This window comes from Urocitellus parryii, chromosome 7 (genome assembly GCF_045843805.1).
Source record: "Urocitellus parryii isolate mUroPar1 chromosome 7, mUroPar1.hap1, whole genome shotgun sequence".
In the NCBI taxonomy this organism is placed as follows: domain Eukaryota; kingdom Metazoa; phylum Chordata; class Mammalia; order Rodentia; family Sciuridae; genus Urocitellus; species Urocitellus parryii.
The window spans coordinates 74,467,008-74,489,616 of NC_135537.1; the positions used below are offsets into that span (position 1 = coordinate 74,467,008).

The 22,609-nt window shown below is 34.8% G+C and overlaps 1 protein-coding gene across 1 annotated transcript in view; it reads right to left on the reverse strand.

Annotated features, from left to right (window-relative positions):
* Positions 1 to 22,609, reverse strand: part of Rp1 (RP1 axonemal microtubule associated) — a 163,758-nt gene that overhangs the window by 45,336 nt on the left and 95,813 nt on the right. Inside the window, exons 15-16 of the mRNA XM_077801313.1 lie at positions 9,684 to 9,861; positions 3,319 to 3,450 (exon numbers count right to left, since the gene is read on the reverse strand). Of these exons, the coding sequence (XP_077657439.1) occupies positions 3,319 to 3,450; positions 9,684 to 9,861 (310 nt within the window). The remainder of the gene's footprint in view (positions 1 to 3,318; positions 3,451 to 9,683; positions 9,862 to 22,609) is intronic.

Genomic DNA, 22,609 nt, shown 5'->3' on the forward strand with positions numbered 1-22,609 from the left:
GTGGAGGTAAGACCCCTGTCACATTCACCTTCCTGGGCCTCAATTTTGTCATTTGCAAAAATAAGAGTTCATAGTAAAATGTATAGGATGGTTTTAGTTCAAAACATTCAATCATAAGTTCTTTTCTTTCTATATTTGGCTCTAATGTGTTTAGATACAATGTTTCCAAACTTGAAATTATTCAGAAGTAATGTCTATTCTCCCCTAAATAAATTTTAAAACATGCATTTCCTAAGTGTTTGTAAATGAAGTGGTATGATGCCTGGGATTTGCTTTTATAATAACCCAGTGGGAGTGGTGTGGGATACTGTAAAGGGTCATAATTAAAACAAGATTAGTTAAATGCTGATAATTGTTGAAGCTGGGTAGAGGGTACATGGGATGCATTACTGCATTCTCTCTACTTTTATATATCAGAAGTTTGGCACAATTGAAAAAAATTTCTCTAAAATCCTAATATTCATTTCTTATATTCCCCCTATCCTAACAAAGCTAATATGATTTAATTTGGACCTAAAGAAAAACCCTGCAAATTCAATGTAATACATCTGTATGGACTACTATAAAAGCAATATTTGGTGTATATATGATGTTTGAAGTTCTAAATCCTCATGCCTCTTTGATGTACATGAAAAAAGTTCCAGCTTTTTTTTTAATAAATAAGCATTTGGACAACAGAGTACAAATTCATTTTGTCTATTATCCCTAAACCCCAAAACCATACATCTTGCCCTATCCCAGAAGTGAACTAGTAAACATACTATTCAGAAACTGATAGTTGATCTTAGATGTCTTTAAGAGTAAGAAAGAAGTTTTGTAAAATACTTTATTTTAACTCTTACATATTTTATATGAATGGATAATACAACCCAAACTATCTAGTATGACAGCTAAATAGCAAAACCAATAGAAAGGTATTTCTTGCAAGAAACAATTTTAACTACTGCAACTCTTAATAGAGAAAAGACTACTAAAGGAAGCCATGATCTAATTACTCAGTAATGAATGAGAGCCTTCTAGGTAATATTGATATACAAAGACATTTTTTTCCCTACTTGAAGTCATGGATGCTTATAAAAGCGATTCTTATTGGAATCAAAGATGGAAAACTTTAAACAAATCATGAACATTCATTTTATGGATGGTGTTTTTATTAGAGGAACTTTATCATCTAGATTTCCAGGATCTCATGTTCTAATCTAAAGACTGTGGTATGCCAATGATTTAAGTAGCTCATAAATAAATTAAGCTCAGACTCCCTTTTCTCACTCTTTGGTCCAGTCTCCAACTCTGGTATATTGCCATTAACTACAATGAAGAACTTTTACGTTGTACTATGGGTCAAATTTTATTTTGTGACTAGCATGCCCTGGAAATGTCCTTCATCTCAACTGTTAGTTTTTAGCCTTATGTATCTGTTTGGTTTAATGTTTATCTGACCCACTCAGCTATAAACTTTAAGGTGGCTAAGACCAAGTCTGTTTTGCCTGTCGCTGTATTTCCTTACATCTGACTTTTAGTTAAATGTGCAATGCATATTTGAAGATTAAGTGAAAGAATTATTTGAAAATGCATAGGTGTGTATACATACATATATATAAATATGTGTGTATATATGTGTGTGTGTGTGTGTATATATATATATACACACATATATAACGAAAACTAATTTTGCAAATTATTTGATGCTGTGGTTTGAATGAGAGTAATAATGTCTGCCAAAGGTTCTTATGTTAGTTAAGGGCTTCATTCTTAGGGTGGCTCTATTGGTAGGTATGATGATACCTCCTTAGGTCATTGGGAGTGGACCCTTGAAGGGGACTGAAGGACTCCAGACTCTCTGTCCTCCAGTTTGTGATCACTTGCTGATCCCCAACATGTACTTCCACCTTGTCTTCTGCCCCATGAGGAACAGATGCAGTCAAGGGGCAATCCTTACCAAACCTATCCCATGTCACTCTTTGGGCTCTGAATCTACAAAATTGTGATCTAAATAAGCCTTTCTCTTGCTCATTAGTTGCTTCAAGTATTCTGTTGTCGTAGTAGTACAAAGGTAACATATTTGATCTCCTTCAATCAAAAATTTATGACTTTCATTTCTTAACACTTTAACAATGATAACATTTTTTAAAATGTTTTTGCAAGAACAGACAAATTTTATAAGACATGTAGAAGGTTCTCTCTTAAGCATTTGGCAACCCATAAAAAAAAAGTGTCTATTCCTAGAAATTTCAACTATTTTTAACCACATCTAATTTTACTTGAGGTAGCCATCTCTAATTTAGGTACCACTGCTTCCTGACACAATATTTAATTCTTCTGTGAGAAATTTTAACTAAGCACATGTTTCTCATGCAGTGCAGTTTCTCACCCTGCTACATGGATTCATGATGTAACACAGGGAGATATGAAACGAGAACTAGTCCAACGCAGCAAAAAATCAAACTGGCAATTTCCCTGTGGTTGATGTTATAATATAATAGGCTGTCAATGAGACATGTATTATCTGCTCACTATCTGAAAGAAAAAGAAAGCACACCCAATAACTAATTGTCAAAAAATCACTTTTTTAAAGGTAACATTCTAGTTTTCTCCCAAGATAGGTTTAAAAAAAATAGTTCAAAGACAGCAGTCCACTATTTTATTTTACCCAAGGATGACTAGATTCTAAAACATAGAATTTGCCAGAGAGCATACATTATACTTCCCAGTCCAAGGAATGTAATACATGTAAGAGCAAGAAAAATGATCAAACAGGCAAAGATAGAAATTAGAAATTCAAACCTCTACGACCTACAGTACTTTATTCATACCTCAGTTTCTATGTCAGAAAAATGGAGATTACTTTCTATTATTGCTTATAAGACATGTATTATCTTATGAGACATGTATTATAAGACATGTATTATCTGCTTATATTTTGTTGTGAATTTGTATTTTGTTTATAAAATATATTCATGAACTATTGAATGATGTCATAATATATTCATGAACTATTGAATGATGTCATAATTTAAAACCATGTTCTTTTGAAGTCATTGTTCTAAACTCAAAATTAAATTTAAGACAAAGAAATAAGCACATTTTAAAATATATACATTTTTGCAATATAAAACTAAGCATAAAAAAGCTTAAGAGCAGTTCATATGGCATGCATATAATATTATATATATTATATATACATATCATATATGTAATATATACATATACATAATAATACATAACATTATAATTATATATATAATGTATGCTGGATGAACTAGGAAGTAGTAATGCCTTTAAACAAACCAAAAGAGGAAGAAAATATTTTGTGCTTACTTGCAGCTGAAGAAGGTAAGAGATGCCCGGCCTCAGGTCCTGATGGTATTACACTGTGGTTTTGTGACTCATGGATCTTTTCTTCCCCTTGGCTGGGTGTTGCAGACATCCCCATTGGGTTTTCTCTGCCAACTGAAATTAAAATTCTAAAAGACACCATCCTTTCAAAATCACTTGTTTCTTCACAGAATGCTCACCATATGCTCAGCTAGGCAAGTTGAAGCTTTCTCATTGTTTCTATTTCAATGCCTAGTCAAATCTTCCCTCTGCATTACATAGTTACTAGAAAATGACTTGTTATTCTTACCAGCAGGCTATGCATGGATGGTATTCCTGTAAAACCTATTCACTGTTTTGTAAATCCAAGCAACAGTTTAACATCACAATATGAATCAAATGACTTATTCAAGATGCTTTTTCTTAGATTCTAAGTGAGAACTCCTTTGGTAATCTGGTAGTTTGCCTTCCTCAAAAGAGGAAACTCACTAAAGTATCCTCTAAACATAATTTTATATGATCTTACCGGAATATAAAAATCAAAGAAATATACACACACCTTCAAGTAAAAAAAATATATTAGCTACTTTTCTATCCTTTATAGAGAAGCAAGTTGTTTTGGAGCCTTGCTCAAAAGTAGATCTCCAATTTAATTGAATAATGATTCAATTTTATAGTGTACACTCGAGAGTGCTATTTATGTTAGGTTTTCAATGTTGAAATTGTTTGTGTTCCTTCTTTAGAATCAGGCATAGGATGGGCACTTACTTTTTAAGTGACAGCAATTCACACTATTAATGTCAAATTTAAGAGACCACATGAGCAAGAAAAAATTACACAGATGTCTGATTCTATAGAAGTTAAACAGCAGCTACTTCTTATACCACTACTGCAGTCAACAAATTAGATAACTCATAAGTAAGGCATGACAACCTCATAGGTATGGAATTAATGACAATCATAGGGAGTGATGCACAGACAACTCAACACTGATGTCTGAAAAACTGCCCATAACACATTGTTATATACATCCTTTAAGTATTATAAGATAAACTTCATATAATAATAATCTTTTAAACATAAAACCCTACAAAATATTGATTTTTTTCCCATATCATTTCTTTACAATACAATGCATGGATACTGGAGATTGATGATAGTGAAGGAAAGTTCAAATAGTAAAATGTAGATCAGAAATAAGTAGAAATATATTCACGGAGAGTAAATGAACAATTGTAGAGAGGGAAAAAGATTCCTAAATATAACTAAGGTGCCATTTGCCTATATACTAATAATGTCAAACTCAGAACTGATAAGGGAATATAAACTAATCTTCCAGTCGCTTCCATAGACTTAGAAATAATTCAGTGCATAACACATGGCTTTTTGACATTGATGGGGTCACATCCCAGAGGGGAGACACATAAGTGATGACCTCTGATGAATGTTAGAACAGACCCATGCACAGGATGCATGGAGAATATAAAAGAGATGACTATGTGCCAGTGCAGAGATTAGAAACAACACAGAAAGCTTGCACAACAGGGTCCGCCTAGGGGGAGCTGAAATGAAGATAAGTATCTCCCACTCCCTCCCCACGGGCTTCTCAACATTCCACCTCAGCCTTTCAAAGAGGATATCTCTTTATAGAACACAGTGGCAGGAAATTCAAAACATGGAAGATGTTTCTGAAAGTGTCACCTATCCCTCTGTGCAGAGAGCTGCCCACTCTGCCTTTAGGCCAGGTGGGTCAGAAGGAGGTACAAAATTCAACTACTGAGGGGACCTCCAATAAGACTCTGAATTGGAGCGATATGCTTTCTTTGCCTAACTTTCACAATTTAAAAGGAATATGAAAATTTATAAACAGCAATGTAAAATAACCTTGTGATGAATATAAAAGAACTTGAATTGTCTAACCTAGAATATTATCAGAAAAAAAAAGTGTGTGTGTGTGTGTGTGTGTGTGTGTGTGTGTATGTATGTATGTATATCACATACACCTGGATTTGGGTGATTATTCACTTCAGATACTGTCTCATTATATCCAATATGTGAGTTGTATCAAGAGCCACCAACTAGACAGCAGAGTGTCTCTGTTTGTTATCTGGATATGTGGATCATTTAGAAATGTCATTCATATCCATTATTCTAGACAATGAGCCAACACTTACAAGGTCATATAAGACTGCAGTGCTGGATATTGTTGAAAGAACTTTGGATCAATATAACTTATAAATTTTTATATTTGAACCATCTTATATTTTGCTAGAATGAAACAAAAATCAATTTTCCAAACATATTTAATATGAACTTCTATAGCACTTGAATCTTAAAGAAATTCTTATTTTAGCAAAAATACAACATCTAAACCATGTCTTCCATCCCATGTCTTTAGAAACCTGAAATTAATTACCAATAACATGATTTATAGACAGGTTTCTGTTGATATGAAATATAAATTTCATGCCATAAAACCAGGCTGGAATTAGAATAAGAGAAGGCAAATTTTGTACATAAGTTTATGTCATAATACTTGTAAAAACTAGAATATGTTCACACTTACCTCAGTGTTCTATAAAAGTAACAGTACATTGAAGTTAATGAAAATTTACAAGTTATATTGATCCAAAGTTCTTTCAACAATATCCAGCATTGAGGTCGTATTATATAAAATTATAAGTGTTGGCTCATTATCTGGAGCAATGGATATGATTAAAATTTCTAAATGATCCACATATCCAGATAACAAATGGAGAATCTCTCCATTGGCTCAGCATAATAACTGGTCATGTAGACTCAAGAGGTTAAATCTTTTTATATTTTTTTCTGTATATAAGTTTTATAGCACTGTGATTATAAATTCATGAAACAGAATGAAGAGGTTTTGCTGCATAAGCTAGTTAGCATAGCTAAATGGTAGTGGGATAAATTACTTTTATTATAAATTCTTAATACACAATAATTAAACCAAATCCTAACTAAAATATACATGAAGAAATCAAGTCACATCGAAGTTAAGTGATTTATCCAAAGTGATTAATAGAGGTGATGAGATGGCACTTCCTGCCTTTCAGAAATCTGTCCATTCTATTTAAGATACATGAGATGCTCTTCTTTGTCTGATAATCATAATAGCAAATACTTGTATAGCATTTGCTGAGTACCAGGATTCTCCTACGCATCTTGCATGTGTTAATTCATGTGATTCTCATAGCACCACTAATTTAAGGCACTCTTTGTCCTCATTTTACAGAAGAGAGGTTCAGGACCTATGAGAACACAAGTTGGAAATAGCCAAAACCAGGGCTTGGACATTGACCAGGGCTAGAGCCCTCAGAACCTGTGTGCTGAAACTCCACCCTGCCCCCTACCCAGCTATGATTCCAAGGCTCTTACTGTTTGCTGGGTAGACCCAGTCTATTAGGCTACACTTATCCTAGGCAGGACAGGACAGGACAGTACCTCCATGTGATCCTGAACCAAGCCAGATTAAGCAGTGTGTAAATGCATACACAAGGTGCAGGTACTTCCAAGGAGATCAAAGAGACTCATTCAGGCTCTGTGTTTGGGGACAACAAGGTACCTTCTCCATGGGAAGGTCTCTCTCTACAGGAGTCTCTTGAAAGGCAATCTTACTGTTTTCTTCCTATTACTATCTCTACCCCAGATCCCTTATTGCTCAGAGCACTTCAAAACTCCCCACACTGCTTTCCTGAGAACTATGAGAAAAATATATATATATGCTGTAAAAACAAGCTACAGAGTTAGTCTTCTCTCTCTCTCTCTCTCTCTCTCTCTCTCTCTCTCTCTCTCTTGAAATACAATTAAAAACTCACAAAAAAATGTCAAGAGTATTCTTTTCAATATAGAGAAGTTTCAATCTATCCTGTGCAGATAGTCTAGCTAGAAAAGATTCCAAAATTAGAAAATGAGTTAGGGAATCACCCTAAAGTTTGAATAAACATTCTATCACCCATGACAAAACCCTGTAAGAGAGTTTAACACTGAGTCATCGAGCTTTTTGAAAAATCTAAAGGTTATGTGCTTCTTCCTACCTCCAATGTACACTCATGCAAATTTGCATATTATTTATTTACTCAAAATGTGTTTACTCCATAAGTTCAAGGCAGAAAGTTCTTACTGTAAGGCAACATTATATTTACAGATGACAAAACAGAAGTTGAGGTGGTAAATTAGGAGCATGATGTTAGCAGATAAAAATAACACCCAGGCATGAAATCTCACTCTGTGTATGTTATACCATGAATTTGTTCAACAAAGACACCACATACGCTGACAGAGCCAGGGAGTGTGCTAAGCCCTGGAGATACCACAAGGTGAGTTGCCATTCAGTACTCAATGTAGTAAGTACCACATCAGAAGACGAAGGAGTAATAAAAAATTTAGAGAAGAACACACACTCCTTTGTTTTTCTGATCTGACAGAGAAATCAGCATTTCCTAGAGAATTCAAGGTAAAAGTGAGGATAAATATCTACACAAAACAGAATTTGCAATGGTGCACCCCAATATAGCACACATGAGCCCTGGTACAGGAACCATTCTTTGCATTTCCATTTGCTGAAGTGTTCAATGTCTAATGATTAATTAGAGTCAAAATAAATCTCTTAAATGAGTTGTGGTAGCTTATTCTGTGGGCATGCTTTTCATTATAATCCCAGACAGGAAAAATTCGAACTTGCTATGGAAGCTGAAGGGCTTGAGGTACCCACACAGATTAACACTGGGATTCTTTTCTTATGAACATGGGTATGTATTATTAAATTAATTATTTCTTGAAGAAATACTATTTTTAATCCAAATCCCATTTATTTTCCATACTCTTCCTCAAAATGCTTAGAATTCTAAGTGTTCCAATAAACGATTTCTAAAGTGAGGTCTCCTGTATTATTGTTACCCTTGCTAAAATAGAAAAACAGGAAGTTCCCTCTAATAAATAGAGCAAAAAATAAAAACAAAACAAAACCACTGAGGCTTTAGCAATCAAACCAAATTAAATTATGGAGCTTGTAAAGAATAGCTTTATTATTATATTACTGGTCCCATGTTAATAAACGTGGCCTCTTATTATTTCTTGATCATATCTTGCCAAAATTATTTTTCCCTTTTGTCACCTAATTATTGCTCTCTCTTCTTTCTCAGGTTATCTTCTCTGACCTCTTCCTCATTATTTCTACTTTTTCCCTTGTGTTTTTCCCGCTTGCTTGATGTCCCTTGCTAAGTATCTCTCCCTAATCTTCTCCTGCTCCACCCTGTACCCTTCTGTGTGCATTCAAGTCACCTGCTTCTCTCTTCTGAGCTCCAGAGGCAGAGGGCAGACCCATTTTGTTGAGTGGGAGTACAAGTGCGCCAGCCCACGGAGCACCAGAGGGCGGGAAAACTGGTGATATAGATGGCAGCAAACTAAGGTCTACTCGCCCAAGAATTTGCAAGATTTTAAATACAGTAACTAAAAGCTGAAAATGAACTGATGGAGGTAAGGGGGAAAAAATAGGGCCAGATAGACTGTCTTGTTAAATCAAGCTTTATGCTTTTGTTTTAAACCACCTTATCTAGGATATCTCTCATACACACATACACACAGACACACACACACACACACACACACACACACACACACACAGGTATAGATGGACTCTGATAAAAAAAAAAGAAGCTGAATAAGAGTCAGACTGACTAAGAAAATTTAGGTTTTGATGAAACCAAAGCTCATGGAACAACATCAGGCAAAAATCAGCACACTAAACTTTGAAATAATTTAAAAACACAATAACATTACCTAATTAGCCTTTGTGTTCAAGAAAATATATTTTAAGCTTCAAATGTTTAAAAAGTTCTAAGATCTTCAACTTTCTAAAGAACCTGAGCTTAGATATGAGAGAGACTAGTTTCAAAATATTCACATTTCTGTCCTATCCTTGGACTTTTTTTCCCCCAATTTCTATTTTTAATCCAAATCCCATTTATTTTTATCTTTATGCCAACTCTTTTTTTATAACCGAGCATTAAAAATTAATAGCAATGAAGCTGAGAATTTCTAACAGCCTCAGCTTCTCTCAGTGTATATGGAAATATCCTTAAATAACAAGAGTCAAATATGCAAACACAATTTAAAAAGTTATAAAGGAGCTCAACAGCAAAATACTCTACACCTCACATTAACTACCCCCCAAATTTGAGGCAAATGGTCTTCATTATGTTTTTCTTACACTACTTCTAGGATTATTAAACAATAAGTCCTAACACCAGAGATTTTCTTAGAAAAATATGTGATGAAATTATCTACCACTGTGCACAAAACATCATCAAGCAAACCAAAGTTGAAGTACTTCAGAATAAACATACATTGGATGACTTGTGGATAGAAACAAACATTCTCATCCTTGGTATAAATTGCAGGTTTTGCCAGACCATCTGGTTGAAGTCCAACAAACAACCCTGGGCTCCTCGTAGACTCTAGGCTTATGGATGCATTTTCCAAGTTCTTCTTAATTTTAAAATGACAGTCAATATCTCCAGTGCCCTACAATAAAGGTAAAGTGATTTGATAAGTGTGAACAAACATTAATGACAGAATTTAAATCCACTTACTCAACAAGAATGTAATTTTGCTGTATTTTCAAGTTGTCTTGATAAATCTAGAAACATTTTGCACAAACTGCATCCTGTTCCATAAGATTCAGAATCACAGATCGTGTAACAGCCTGACTCAAGAGCATATATCTTTGAACAAAGGGCTCCAAATCAAAGAGTGCTTCATACAGAGTATGCTGTATGCTGTATTTCATTTCAGAGTTGCTCACCTCCAAAGGTGAGTACAGAAAACTAAGATGTTAAATTACTTAATGATGGGTATGCTTTCTGAGAAAGGCATCATTAGGCCATTTTGTCATTGTGCAAACATCACAGAATGCACTTATGCAAACCTACACTGAATACTTAAGCTATATGGTAGACACACACACATTTATAGGTATACACATCCACATACATATTAGTGTTATATAAGTATGCATGCATACATGTGTGCACACACATTTATGTAACATTATCTACTGCTCCTAGAGCCATGAGAAACCAAAACAAAATGAGATTAAAAGATTAAATCAAGCACAATAAAAACAATGTTTTCAGGATGTGCACTAAATTTGAGATGGTGTAACAGCATACTGTTTTATAGTAAGCTGTTTTTATATAAATATAAAAATACTTCAAAAGAAAGATAAAAATGTAATAAGTCAATACATAAACCAGTTATGTGGTCACTCGTTATTATCAAGTATTGTATACTGTACATAATTGTATTGTACTATACTTTTACAACTGGCAGCACAGTTTGTTTACACCAGCATTTCCACATACATTGTCCTGCAAAATTATGACATCAGCGATATCGCTAGGCAAGAGGAATTTTTCAGCTCCATTATAATTTTATAGTATGACCATCATACATGCAGTGCATTATTGACTGAGACAAAGTTAGGTAGCCTATGCCTATACTCTGAAATTACAGAAAAAAGTGCAGTTTATCCCAAGTTCATTTGCATTTAAATATAAAACAATTTTCCGTGTTATTCTGCATTTTCCAGACTAAATTTTTATACAGTGTAAATAAAATTCTCAAAGACTATATACCAAAACATTTAGGAATGAAGAGCCCAAAAGTAATCTACAGAATAATGAAATCTCCCTTTTTTCAGACAGTTATAATCTAATATTAAAAAATATTTAACCATTCACTTGTTGAAAGTTTTCTCATATGATTTCAGATTTCTAGAAAATGAATTTTGTGAGAATTATTCAAAATTTCTAATAGAAGCTATTATTTTACTTATAATAGAAAATTATATTTGTTTTTCAAGATGGTGGAATAGAGGAGGTCACTTTCCTAGCTGCTCTGTGGCATGAAACCAAGAAAAGCAGACAGACAGTGTTCATACACTCAGAAAAGTGTATGAACAAAAGAAGTTGGGGGGGAACACTACTAGAAATTAAAACTGGAGATTTGAAGCAGACTGGGGACTCAGGAGGTTGGATAAAATAAAATGAAGAAGAAGAAATCCCCAGTGCAATTTCATTTATTATGAAACTGACTAACATGCAGAATAAAGGTAAAATTTTAAAGGCTGTGAGAGGAAAATATCAGATTACAGATGGGGGAAACCAATTCAGATATCAGCTGATTTCTCAGTCCCCCTCAAAGCTAGTAGGTCCTAGAATAACATCTGCCAAACTCTGAAAGAAAATGAATGCCAACCAAGAATCCTATATCCAGCAAAATTAAGCTTTAGATTTGAAGATGAAATAAAAACCTTCCCTGACAAACAAAAGTTGAAAGAATTCACAACTAGAAAGCCTGCACTATATAGAACATTTCTCAACAAATATTTTATGAAGACGAAATGAAAAAGAAATAAGAAATAAGAGAAACGAGCAAAGGGAGGAACTACACTAAAGGTCTAGTCAATCACAGGAGAAACCAATTCAAATTAAAAACCAGAAATAAACTCAACCACTGGGAATGCCAATCATATCTAAATAATAAATTGTACATGAAGGGCCTAAACTCATCAATCAAAATGCGTATAATGGTGGATTTGAATAAGAAAACAAGACCCAATAATATGCATCTCCAAGAGGCTCACCTCATAAGCAAAGACATCCACGGACTGAAGGTAAAAGGATGGGAAAAGAAACACATCCTTCACATAGGTCGCATAAACAAGCAGGGGTTTCCATCCTCGTATCAGATAAAGTGGACTTTAAGCCAGAGTTAATCAGAAGGGACAAAGAAGGACATTTCATACTGCTTAGGGAATTATACATGAACAATATATAATAGTCTTAAATATTTTATGACCCCCAAAATGGAGCATCTATGTACATCAAACAAACCCTTCTCAATTTGAAGAAGCAAATAGACCACAACACAATAATACTTTAACACACTTAACACACTTCCTCACTACTGGATAGATCCTCCAAACAAAATCTAAATAAAAAAAGCTATCGAACAAAAAATACAATTATAATTTAGACTTACCAGACATATATAAAGTATTTCATCTATCAATGACTGAATATACTTTCTTCTCAGAAGCACATGGGTCCTTCTCAAAAATAGACCATATCTTAGGCCATAAAGCAACTCTTAGCAAATACAAAAAAAAAATAGAATAAAATAAAATAGAATCCTATCAGATCATAATGGAATTATATTAGAAATCAATGATAAAATAAAAAATAGAAGTTATTCTAATGCCTGGAGACTAAACAATATGCTATTGAATGATGAATGGGTAGCAAAAGAAATCAGGGATAAAATAAAAAAAAATACCTAGAGGTAAATGACAATATCAAAATCATATCAAAATCTCTGGAACACTATGAAGGCAGTGTTAAAAGGAAAGCTCATTGCTTTGAGCTCATTCATTGAAAAAATAGAAAGTCAACAAATAAATAATCTAACATTACATCTCAAATCTCTAGAAAAAGAAGAACAAATCAACACCAAAAGCAGAAGACAGAAAATAATTAAAATCAGAGCTGAAATCCATGAAATTGAAACAAAAGAAACAATACAAAAAAAATTGACAAAACAAACAGTTCTTTGAAAAAATCAATAAAATTGATAAACTATTAGCCAAGGTAACAAAGAGAAAGAGAGAGAAAACTCAAATTGTTAAAATTTGAGATGAAGAAAGAAACATCACAACAGACACTACTGAAATACAGAAAATAATCAGAATGTATTTTGAAAATTTATACTCTAATAAAATAGAAAATCTTAAAGACATTGACAAATTTCTGGAGACATATGACATACCCAAATTGAATCAGGAGAACATAAAAAATTGAAGACACCATCAAAAGCCTACCAACAAAGAAAATCAAGGATTCTCAGCTGAGTTCTACCAGACTCTCAAAGAAGAACTAACACCAATCCTCCTCAAATAATTCTATGAAATAGTAAAGGAGGGAATCCTTCCAAACTCATTTTATGAAGCTAGTATCGCACTGATACCAAAACCAAACAAAGACACATCAACAAAAGAAAACTTCAGACCAATATCCCTGGTGAACTTAGGTGCAAAATTCTCAATAAAATACTGGCAAATCACATACAAAAACGTATTTAAAAGGTAGTGCACCATGATCGAGTGGGGTTAATCTCAGAGATGCACAATTGGTTCAACATATGGAAATCAATAAATGTAATTCATCACATAAATAGATTTAAAGGCATGAATCACATGATTATCTCAATAAAAGCAAAAAATGGCATTTGAGAAAATTCAGCAAACATTGATGTTCAAAACACTAGAAAAACTAGGGACATACATCAACAAAAAGCTATATATACTAAACCCAAGAACAACATTATTCTAAATGGAGAAAAATTGAAGGCATTCCCTCTAATAACTGGAATAAGACAGGGATGCCCTCTTTCACCACTTCTATTCAACATAGTTCTGGAAACTCTAATCAGAGCAGTTAGATGAAAAAACTTAAAGGTATATAAATAGGAAGGAAGAACCCAAACTATCCCTATTTGCTGATGACATGACCCTATTTTTAGAAGACCCAAAAAAATCTACCAGAAAACTTCAAGAACTTATAAATGAATTCAGAAAAGTAGCAGGATATAAAATAAGCACCCATAAATCAATTTCATTCCATACATCAGTGATAAATCAACTGACAGAGAAATCAGGAAAACTATCCCATTCACAATAGCCTCAAAAAAATAAAATATTTGGGAATCAATCTAACAAAAGAGGTGAAAGACCTCTATAATAAAAACTACAGAACACTAATAAAAGGTATTGAAGAAGACCTTAGAAGATGGAAAGATCTCCCATGTACTTGGATAGGCAGTATTAATATTTTCAAAATGGCCATAAAACCAAAAGTGCTACACAGATTTAATGCAATTCCTATTAAAATCCCAATGGTGTTTTTATAGAAATAGAAAAAGCAGTCATGAAATTCATTTGGAAAAATAAGAGACCCAGAATAGCCAAAGCAATCCTTAGCAAGAAAAGTGAAGTAGGAGGCATCATAATACCAGACCTAAAATCATAATACAGAGCTATGGTAACAAAAAAGGCATGGTATTGTCACCAAATCAGACATGAAGACCAAATGTACAGAATAGAAGACACAGAGACAAACCCACATAAATACAGTTATCTCATATTAGATAAAGCACCATAAACATATATTGGAGAAATATATGTATTTCAGCCTCTTTAACAAATGGTGTTGGGAAAACTGGAAATCCTTATGTAGCAAACTGAAATTAGACCCCTATCTCTCACCCTGCACAAAATTCAACTCAAAGTGTATCAAGGACCTAGGCATTAGATCAGAGACTCTGCACCTACTAGAAGAAAAAGTAGACCCAAATCTCCATCATGTCCTCTTAGGATCCAGTTTCTCAATAAGACTCCTAAAGTGCAATAAGTAAAATCAAGAATCAATAAATGGGATATAATCGAACGAAAAAGCTTCCTCACAGCAAAGGAAACAATCAAGAATGTGAACAGAGAGCCTACAGAATGGGAGAAAATATTTACCACATGCACCTCCGATGCAGCATTAATCTCCAGGATATAGAGAACACAAAAAAAATCAAAAAATAATAATAACCTAATCAATAAATGGGGAAAAGGAACTGAACAGACACCTCATAGGAAAAGAAATACAAATGGTCAACAAATATGTGAAAAAAAAATGTCCAACATCTCTAGCAATTAAAAGAATGCAAATTAAAACTACACTGAGATTCCATCTCACTCTAGTCAGAATGACAATTATCAAGAATATGGGCAACAATCAATGTTGGTGAGGATGTGGATAAAAAGATACACTCATACATTGCTGATAAGAAAACAGTATAGAGATTACCCAGAAAACCTGGAATGGAACCATGATTTGACCCAGTTATCCCACTCCTTGACATACGTTATGGTTTAAATGTGGTGTCCCCTGAAAGCGCTTGTGTGAGATGATGCAAGAAGGTTTGAGGAAAATAACTGGGTTGTGAAAGTCAACCCAATCGGTGAATTGATCCCCTGATTAGGATTAATTGAATGGTAACTGAAGAGGCAGGGTGTGGCTAGAGGAGGTGGGTCTTTGGTGGCATGATTTTGGTGTATATATTTGTATCTGGTGAGTGGCATCTCTCTCTCTGCCTCTTGGTCACCATGATGTGAGCTGCTTTCCTCTGCCACCCTCTCCCCACTGACGTTCAGCCTCACCTTGTGCCCCAAGGAATGGAGTCGGCCTTCTACGGACTAAGATCTCTGAAACCGTGAGCCCACAGATAAACTTTCCCTCTTCTATAGTTGTTTGGTCAGATCCTTTAGTCACAGCAGCAAAAAAAAAACTGACTAAAACAGCATATACCCAAAGGACTTAAAAATCAGCATAATACAGTGACTTGGCCACATCCTTTATAGCAGCAGCTCAAGCTCCATTCACAATAGCTAAACTATGGAATCAACCTAGGTACTCTTCAACAGATAAATGGCTAAAGAAAATGTGATACATATACCCAATAAAAAATTACTGAGCCATAAAGAATAATCAAATTATGGCCTTTGCTGGTAATTGGATGGAACTAGAGACTATCATGCTAAGTGAAATAAGCCAATCCCAAAAAAACAAAGGCTGAATGTTCTCTCTGATACGTGGATTCTGACTCACAATGTTGGGAGGGGATTGATTGGACAGAGGGGATGGAGGGTTGGAGGGAGAAATCTCAACTCAAATGTGAGCTTGTTGTCACTAAGAACCATTTGTCTGTCTGTCTCCCTGCCCTGCTCATTTTACAAATATGAATTGAGCAGCTTTAACCTCCTATTCTTATTATGGATACAATAAGACTCTGGCCTTGATTCGTTCATTGTCAAGCACAGGAGACAATGACATATACACATAAAAATAATAATATAGATAATAGAATAAACATGTGCAAGAAACAGATTCCTGTAGTTTCTAAAATGAACAATGTTGATACATACTATTAACTGATGCTTTATTCCTATTTTCTCAATTTTTTATCTAGTATCCCTTTTCTCCCTAGCATTTTATCCAGGGTGCCATGTTACATTTAGTATTCATGAAAACTTTTTGAGAGTCTGCAGGGCAGAGAGACGGAAGGTCATGTGATTCTTAGTGACAACAGCTCACATTTAAGTTGAGATTACAACATAATTTCCTATTATAAATAAAATAATAGTTGCTATTGGAAATTTAAATCCATTCTCACAAAATTCATTTTCTAGAACTCTGAAATCCTCGAAGAAAATTTTCAAAAAGTTTTCTTGACTACTCTTCAGACTTCTCTTGGCTGTACCATTTTCTCAGACTCTTTGTATTCCTGATGACCTTGAAAGTTTTGAGAAGCACTGGTAAAGCATTTTGTAGGCTATCCAATTATTATTACTATTATTCCAATAATCCACTATTGGAAGGTGTTTGCTTTTCTCATAATTAAACTGGTGTTATAAGATATTGGGTGGAGGTAGAGTTCCATTTTCATCACATCACAACAAGCATAACATATTATAAACATGATTTGTAATTATTAATGATGGCCGGATCATCTAAGACAGTGGTTGTCAGGTTCCCCCCGTTACTCCCTTCCCAACTTTGCATACCGTGTGCTCAAGGAGAAAGTTACCATGCTCAACCCACACCTGAGGGATGCTGATGCATGGGGAGTTATGCTCCAACCCCTTTAAGGCTGAGTATCTCACACAATTTATTTGGAATCTTCTGCACAAGAGATTTGTCTCTTCTGCCCCATTTATCTATTTATTCAATTATTTATTTATAGCAGTGAGGACTCATGAATATTTCAGACTTTGCATTATAATCCAATACTTTTTTATTTTGTTGCTCCACTTGTTCCAGCCTGGGAGCTCTTGCAGATGACTTCTATATCCTTTGACACATCTCCATTAAGAATCCGTTGGAAAGAACGGATAACAACTGTGAGTCTTCCATCCTACGGATGTAAAATCTGTCCATTTTATTTAGATTTTGATTTTTTTCACCAGTTTTATAGTTGACATATATGGGTCTTATACATATTTTGTTAGATTCATATATTTTGTTGGACTAATATAATTATCTTTACATTTTTAATTTAAAATTTCAAGTTTTCATTGCTAGTCTCTAGGAAAGCAACTGAATTTGTATATTAACTTGTACATTGCAGTCTTGCTAGAATAGCTTATTGGTTCTAGGGTTTTCTATCGAATCTCTGGTATTTTCTATATGCCTAATTATTATGGTTTAGATATAAAATGTGTCTCCCAAAAATCTCATGTGTAAGATAGTGCAGGAAAGCTTAGATGTGAAATGATTGGGTTAAGAGAGCCTTAACCTAATCAGTACTTTAATTGATATGGATTAACTGGGCTATAACTGTAGGGTGTGGCTGGATGAGGTAGACCACTGGGGCATGCCTTTGGGGTTTATATTTTGTCCCTGGTGGGCAGAGCTCTCTCTCTCTCTCTCTCTCTCTCTCTCTCTCTCTCTCTCTCTCTCTCTCTCTCTCTCTCTCTCCTTCCTGATTGCTATGTCTTGAGATGTCTTCCTCCTCCACACCTTTACACATGATTTTCTGCCTCACCTTAGTACCAGAGCAATGGAGTCTCCAATGTATGGACTAAGTCCTCTGAAACCATGAACCCCAAATAACCTTTTTCTCCTCTAAAATTGTTCTTGTCAAGTCTTTTTGTCACAGTGGCAAAAAAAAAAAATTACTGAACCATTTAATCATGTCATATATGAACAAAGACAGTGTTATTTATTTATATATTTCCAACCTGTACAAAATCTATTTCCTTTTCCTATCTCATTGCACTACCTAGGACTTCCACTACAATGTTGCAAGGATTACTGTGAGGGACATCTTTTTTTCCCCTTGATTTTAGGGAGAAAACATGTAATTTTTCATAATTATATATGATATTAGCTGTAAGATTTTTGTAGATATTCTTTACCAAGAATAGAAAGTTCCCCTCTCTTCATAATTTGCTGATAGTTTTCCTTATTTTCACCATAAATATTCAATCAACATTAATACAAAATGCTCCACTATCACGAGATGGCCATCACCTTGCCAGGGAACTCTTGCCTGCTCAGAGGAATAAGCCTGCTAAGAATTTAAAGTCAGAAATAACTACTGAAGAACACAAGAAAAAGAGTCAGAAAAGATAGTTTCAAAGGGAGCCTGAAGTGCCTGATAGATTCGGCCCTCACAGGTCCTGGAGCTGGACAATTAGAAAATGGCTCCTTTGGTTTATTTAAGGGGGTACATCAAAGGCAGGGATCAGGTTTCAGGGGTGGAGTCTTGCTTCATGGTGTCTTCATTCAGTAGTTTGATTGGCATCTTGGCAGATCACACCCATCTCTGAGAGGCTGTGAGGCTGCAGCAGGTCACCCCATCTCTGGTGCTGTGTGGGACCAGGCAGAGCTGAACAGGGCTCACAATGTGTCTCGGCAGTCAGCCAGAGGAAATGTCCACTGGAAGTTCCCAGACACCAGATTCTCCTACTCACTAGGCTGAGATGTGGACCTAGTCCACACACAACCCACCAATGGCTCTCGACACTCCACAACAGTGTCTTTCAAATTTGATGCAAATCTTCTCTTTCATTACTTCTCAGATAACATGCCCCATCACCTGGATCACTATAATCACAGTCTAAAATAAGAATCGTATTTTTGACTATTAAATATACTTTCATTGATTATTGTTCCAAAGCTCCCTTACCTACCAGATCAATAATGCTCATTGTATCATGGGTAAGTAGAATCCAGGTTAAAAAAAAAAAAAAGTTGTCCTAAACTTTGAGTTTACAATTATAAGGGCTACAGGAAGTCTTCAGCAAATCATCAAAAGGAAGGTGTTTTTCTTCACTGAAAGATAAAATGATTTTTAAAAGAAATTGCAAAATCGGATTTAATATACCTAGAACCAAGCGTGGATGACTGTAAACCACAGAGTTTAAATGTGGAAAACAATGAGTAAGTAGGTGGATATTCTATATGATACAGAGGAAACTTACACCCCACAGGAAGAGAAGGCCAATCGGTGCTAGGAGTATGGACCTGGAGTAAATGTCCTAAAAGCAAACATGAATGTCCTATTTCAACCCCACATGGAGTTGTTTCTTAGTGTAGAAAAGAAATGAGAGGTAGTAGAAACACCCATATATTTTAGTGGAGAATCTCCAATAAAAGGGCTGAAAGCATCACCCCAGAAATTTATAAATTTCTCTTAAACTATCCTGATGTTCAGCCTAGTACCAGAGTAACATGGAGCTGCTCATGAGATGGATTTGAAATGTCTGAGGAAGGAATTTGAGAAGATGACACTGATAATAGCTTTCTAGATTCTCCACAGCTCATACAAAGACATCAGGAGATCCAAGCGTTATCTTGTGCTTCTGTAGCAGACACAACGACTGAGAAGACTAACGCCTAGGAGAGGATTGTACTTGCGACAACTTGGCCACTGAGTTGGGAATCTTGAAACCAGAGGCTACATTGGAGTCTCAAGAGCCTTGTGGCCTGAAATTTTAAGACAACAGCATCAGCCTCATTTGAACTTGCACACTGCTGTGGTTTGGATATGGCTTGAGTGTGTCCTCCGAAGGTTTGTTTGTTGGAAGCTTAGTCATTTTCCCTTTCAGACTACAAATTTCCTAAGGATGGGGAGAGGGTGGGATGCCTTACTATGTTTACTATAGCAATTTCTACCTCCCAGTAGACACTATAAATGCTTATTGGCTCTTAAAAAAAATTCTCTTGTTTGCTAATATTTAAGCTCATAACTTGTTCCTATCATGTCTTCCTCTTTCTTCTTTGAAAAAGTGGGATTATTCTTTCTGAAATTCATAATTCCAAGAAACTTCTCCCAATTTTCCTACTCCACTCAATTCAGCTGCCTCCCCTCATCCTTCAAACAAGCAGTTGAACCAAATTTGAATGGGATCACAGATTCGCCAGTATTCTCTTTCTAATACATATTTGCTTCCTCCAACAGCACCTCAAGGAATGACATTATTAACCTTGCATTAAGTGAAATTAGTGATAAGAATGAAAATTAGATTTAACAGAACTAAATTTTAAAACAATAAACATTTCTAGTTCCCTTCATTCCATCTGTCCTTTTCTCATTTAAAAATATCTTATTTACACCTAATCCAAATATCAACTAGTTAAAAGGAAGTAGGTGGGAACTAAAATATGTGAGTTCTGAATGCAGAAGTGTTCTTCACTGCCCTGTTAATAATTAGCAACAAATACCTAACTGAACAAAGCCACTATGGAGAACATGCTCACACCACTGCAGGCTAATATAACATCTAATGCCAATTTCTCTCTCTTTGGCTCCTTTGCAGAAGGATAAGTCCTAGTTACCATTACTCAATTGATATTTTAACTTCTTTTTCGCTCAATATTTGTTGAGCACTTACAAAATATCAGGTCTTACGGTAGGATCTGTGATATTTTAATGAACAAGACAAACAAGACTCTTTCATCCTACTAATACACATTTTGCACAATAGAGTACTGTTAATGCAACTCATCAGCCTTCTCTTTCCCAAGATGAATCAATCACTCAATGATTTTTCCTTTCTTAAAGCATATTTGTTCCTGAGTGGAGAAAGTCTCTGTTGCTCTCCTGGAGGGCCCCCCGTATTTTCTTCAAATATTTTTTCATATTTTTTGATCTTTAAAGATCAAAACTAACACATAAACTCCAGTCTATAATAACAACAAAATGTAGGATCATTTTCCAGGAAATTCCAACAAAATAATTTATCTTGCATATGGCTATGTATACAGCACAATTCTATTAAAATAAGTTTCTTTTAAAAATGTTTGCTTAAATGAAACACAGTTTATAATTCTTGACATAAAACTAAGTAAGATTTTCACTGAATTTTATACTTCTCATCCTACTGGCCTAACAACGTATATACCTAACTCATCATCCATAAAAGAAAACAGAATTCTGGGATGGCCTACATCACTAGAGCTAGAGAAAGAAACAAAAGAAAGCTGGGAGAATTGAATCAGTTAACAGCTAAGGGCCAAAACAAAAGAGCTTTTCACATTTCTGGATGGATAGTAAAACTTTAATTTGAATTCCAGCATTACCCCTGGGTACCACACAACTCAACCCATCCAAAAGCAGCAGGCACTTCACCTTCACCTATGAACTGTCCTATCCCAAAGCTTTCTTCGCATTATCCTGCCCACCTTTTTCCACAGCTAATATAGGTTCAATGTACAACTTGTGCTTTCCTTCCTCAAATTTTTGATATGGAAATATTAAGCTCCAAGTCCAACAGACATTCTTCCGACTGCTCTCTAACTTTGTTCCTAGAAGTTGAGGGAATTTATGCCATGACCTGTCCTTTAGTGGGCTAATACCTATAACAGTTCAAGAAACCCTTTTACTTCAGTTTCCTCGGTCTCAAGAGTTTTTTGAATATGTGTGTGTGTGTGTGTGTGTGTGTGTGTGTGTATGTAAGCACACAAAGCTTTCATATTTCAACTCCTTACAAATATTAGTTTCCTTTCATCTTAAATTTATTTACATGTGTATTTTGAGTGAAGAAGATAAATTAGATAAACTGCAATGACAGAATATTTCCTAATTTCTATAAACTAAACTCTTGTCCATGAATAAGCATCCTGTTTGTGTGGGGTGTGTCTGTTGTATCACTTTGGTGCACTGATCATTTTGGTACACTGAGCTTATTTTTCCTACAACTCCTACGTCTTTTTTTCTCTCCCTTTGTACTCATGCTTAGCAAGTTCCACCTATGTTGTTTTGAGTCTTGGGTTTTTTTTCTTTAAATTAACAACCTTACAATTGTCCCTTGTGAACTGCTTGCTGTTTGTTGCTAACTTGAATCTCTACTACATCAAAATGTATTAGATTTACTCCTACAGAATAAGAATTTTATGGTAACAGAAATAGAAACATTTGTTATAAGATCAGCATCAATTGATTTAAATGTGTGTTTGCCTGTAAGAAATGTTTTCAAATGTACAATGGCAAACACATTGGAACCAGTAATGCTTTCATTAAATTCAATTTATTACAATAAGCATTTTTGAGTAGCAACCAGGACTGAGGCACTGTTAGATTTTTCAAGTATAGTGATAGGAGTTTGCATTATCATATACCTTTGAATGCATCTTAAATCCCTGTGGAGAGCATAAGCATGCTT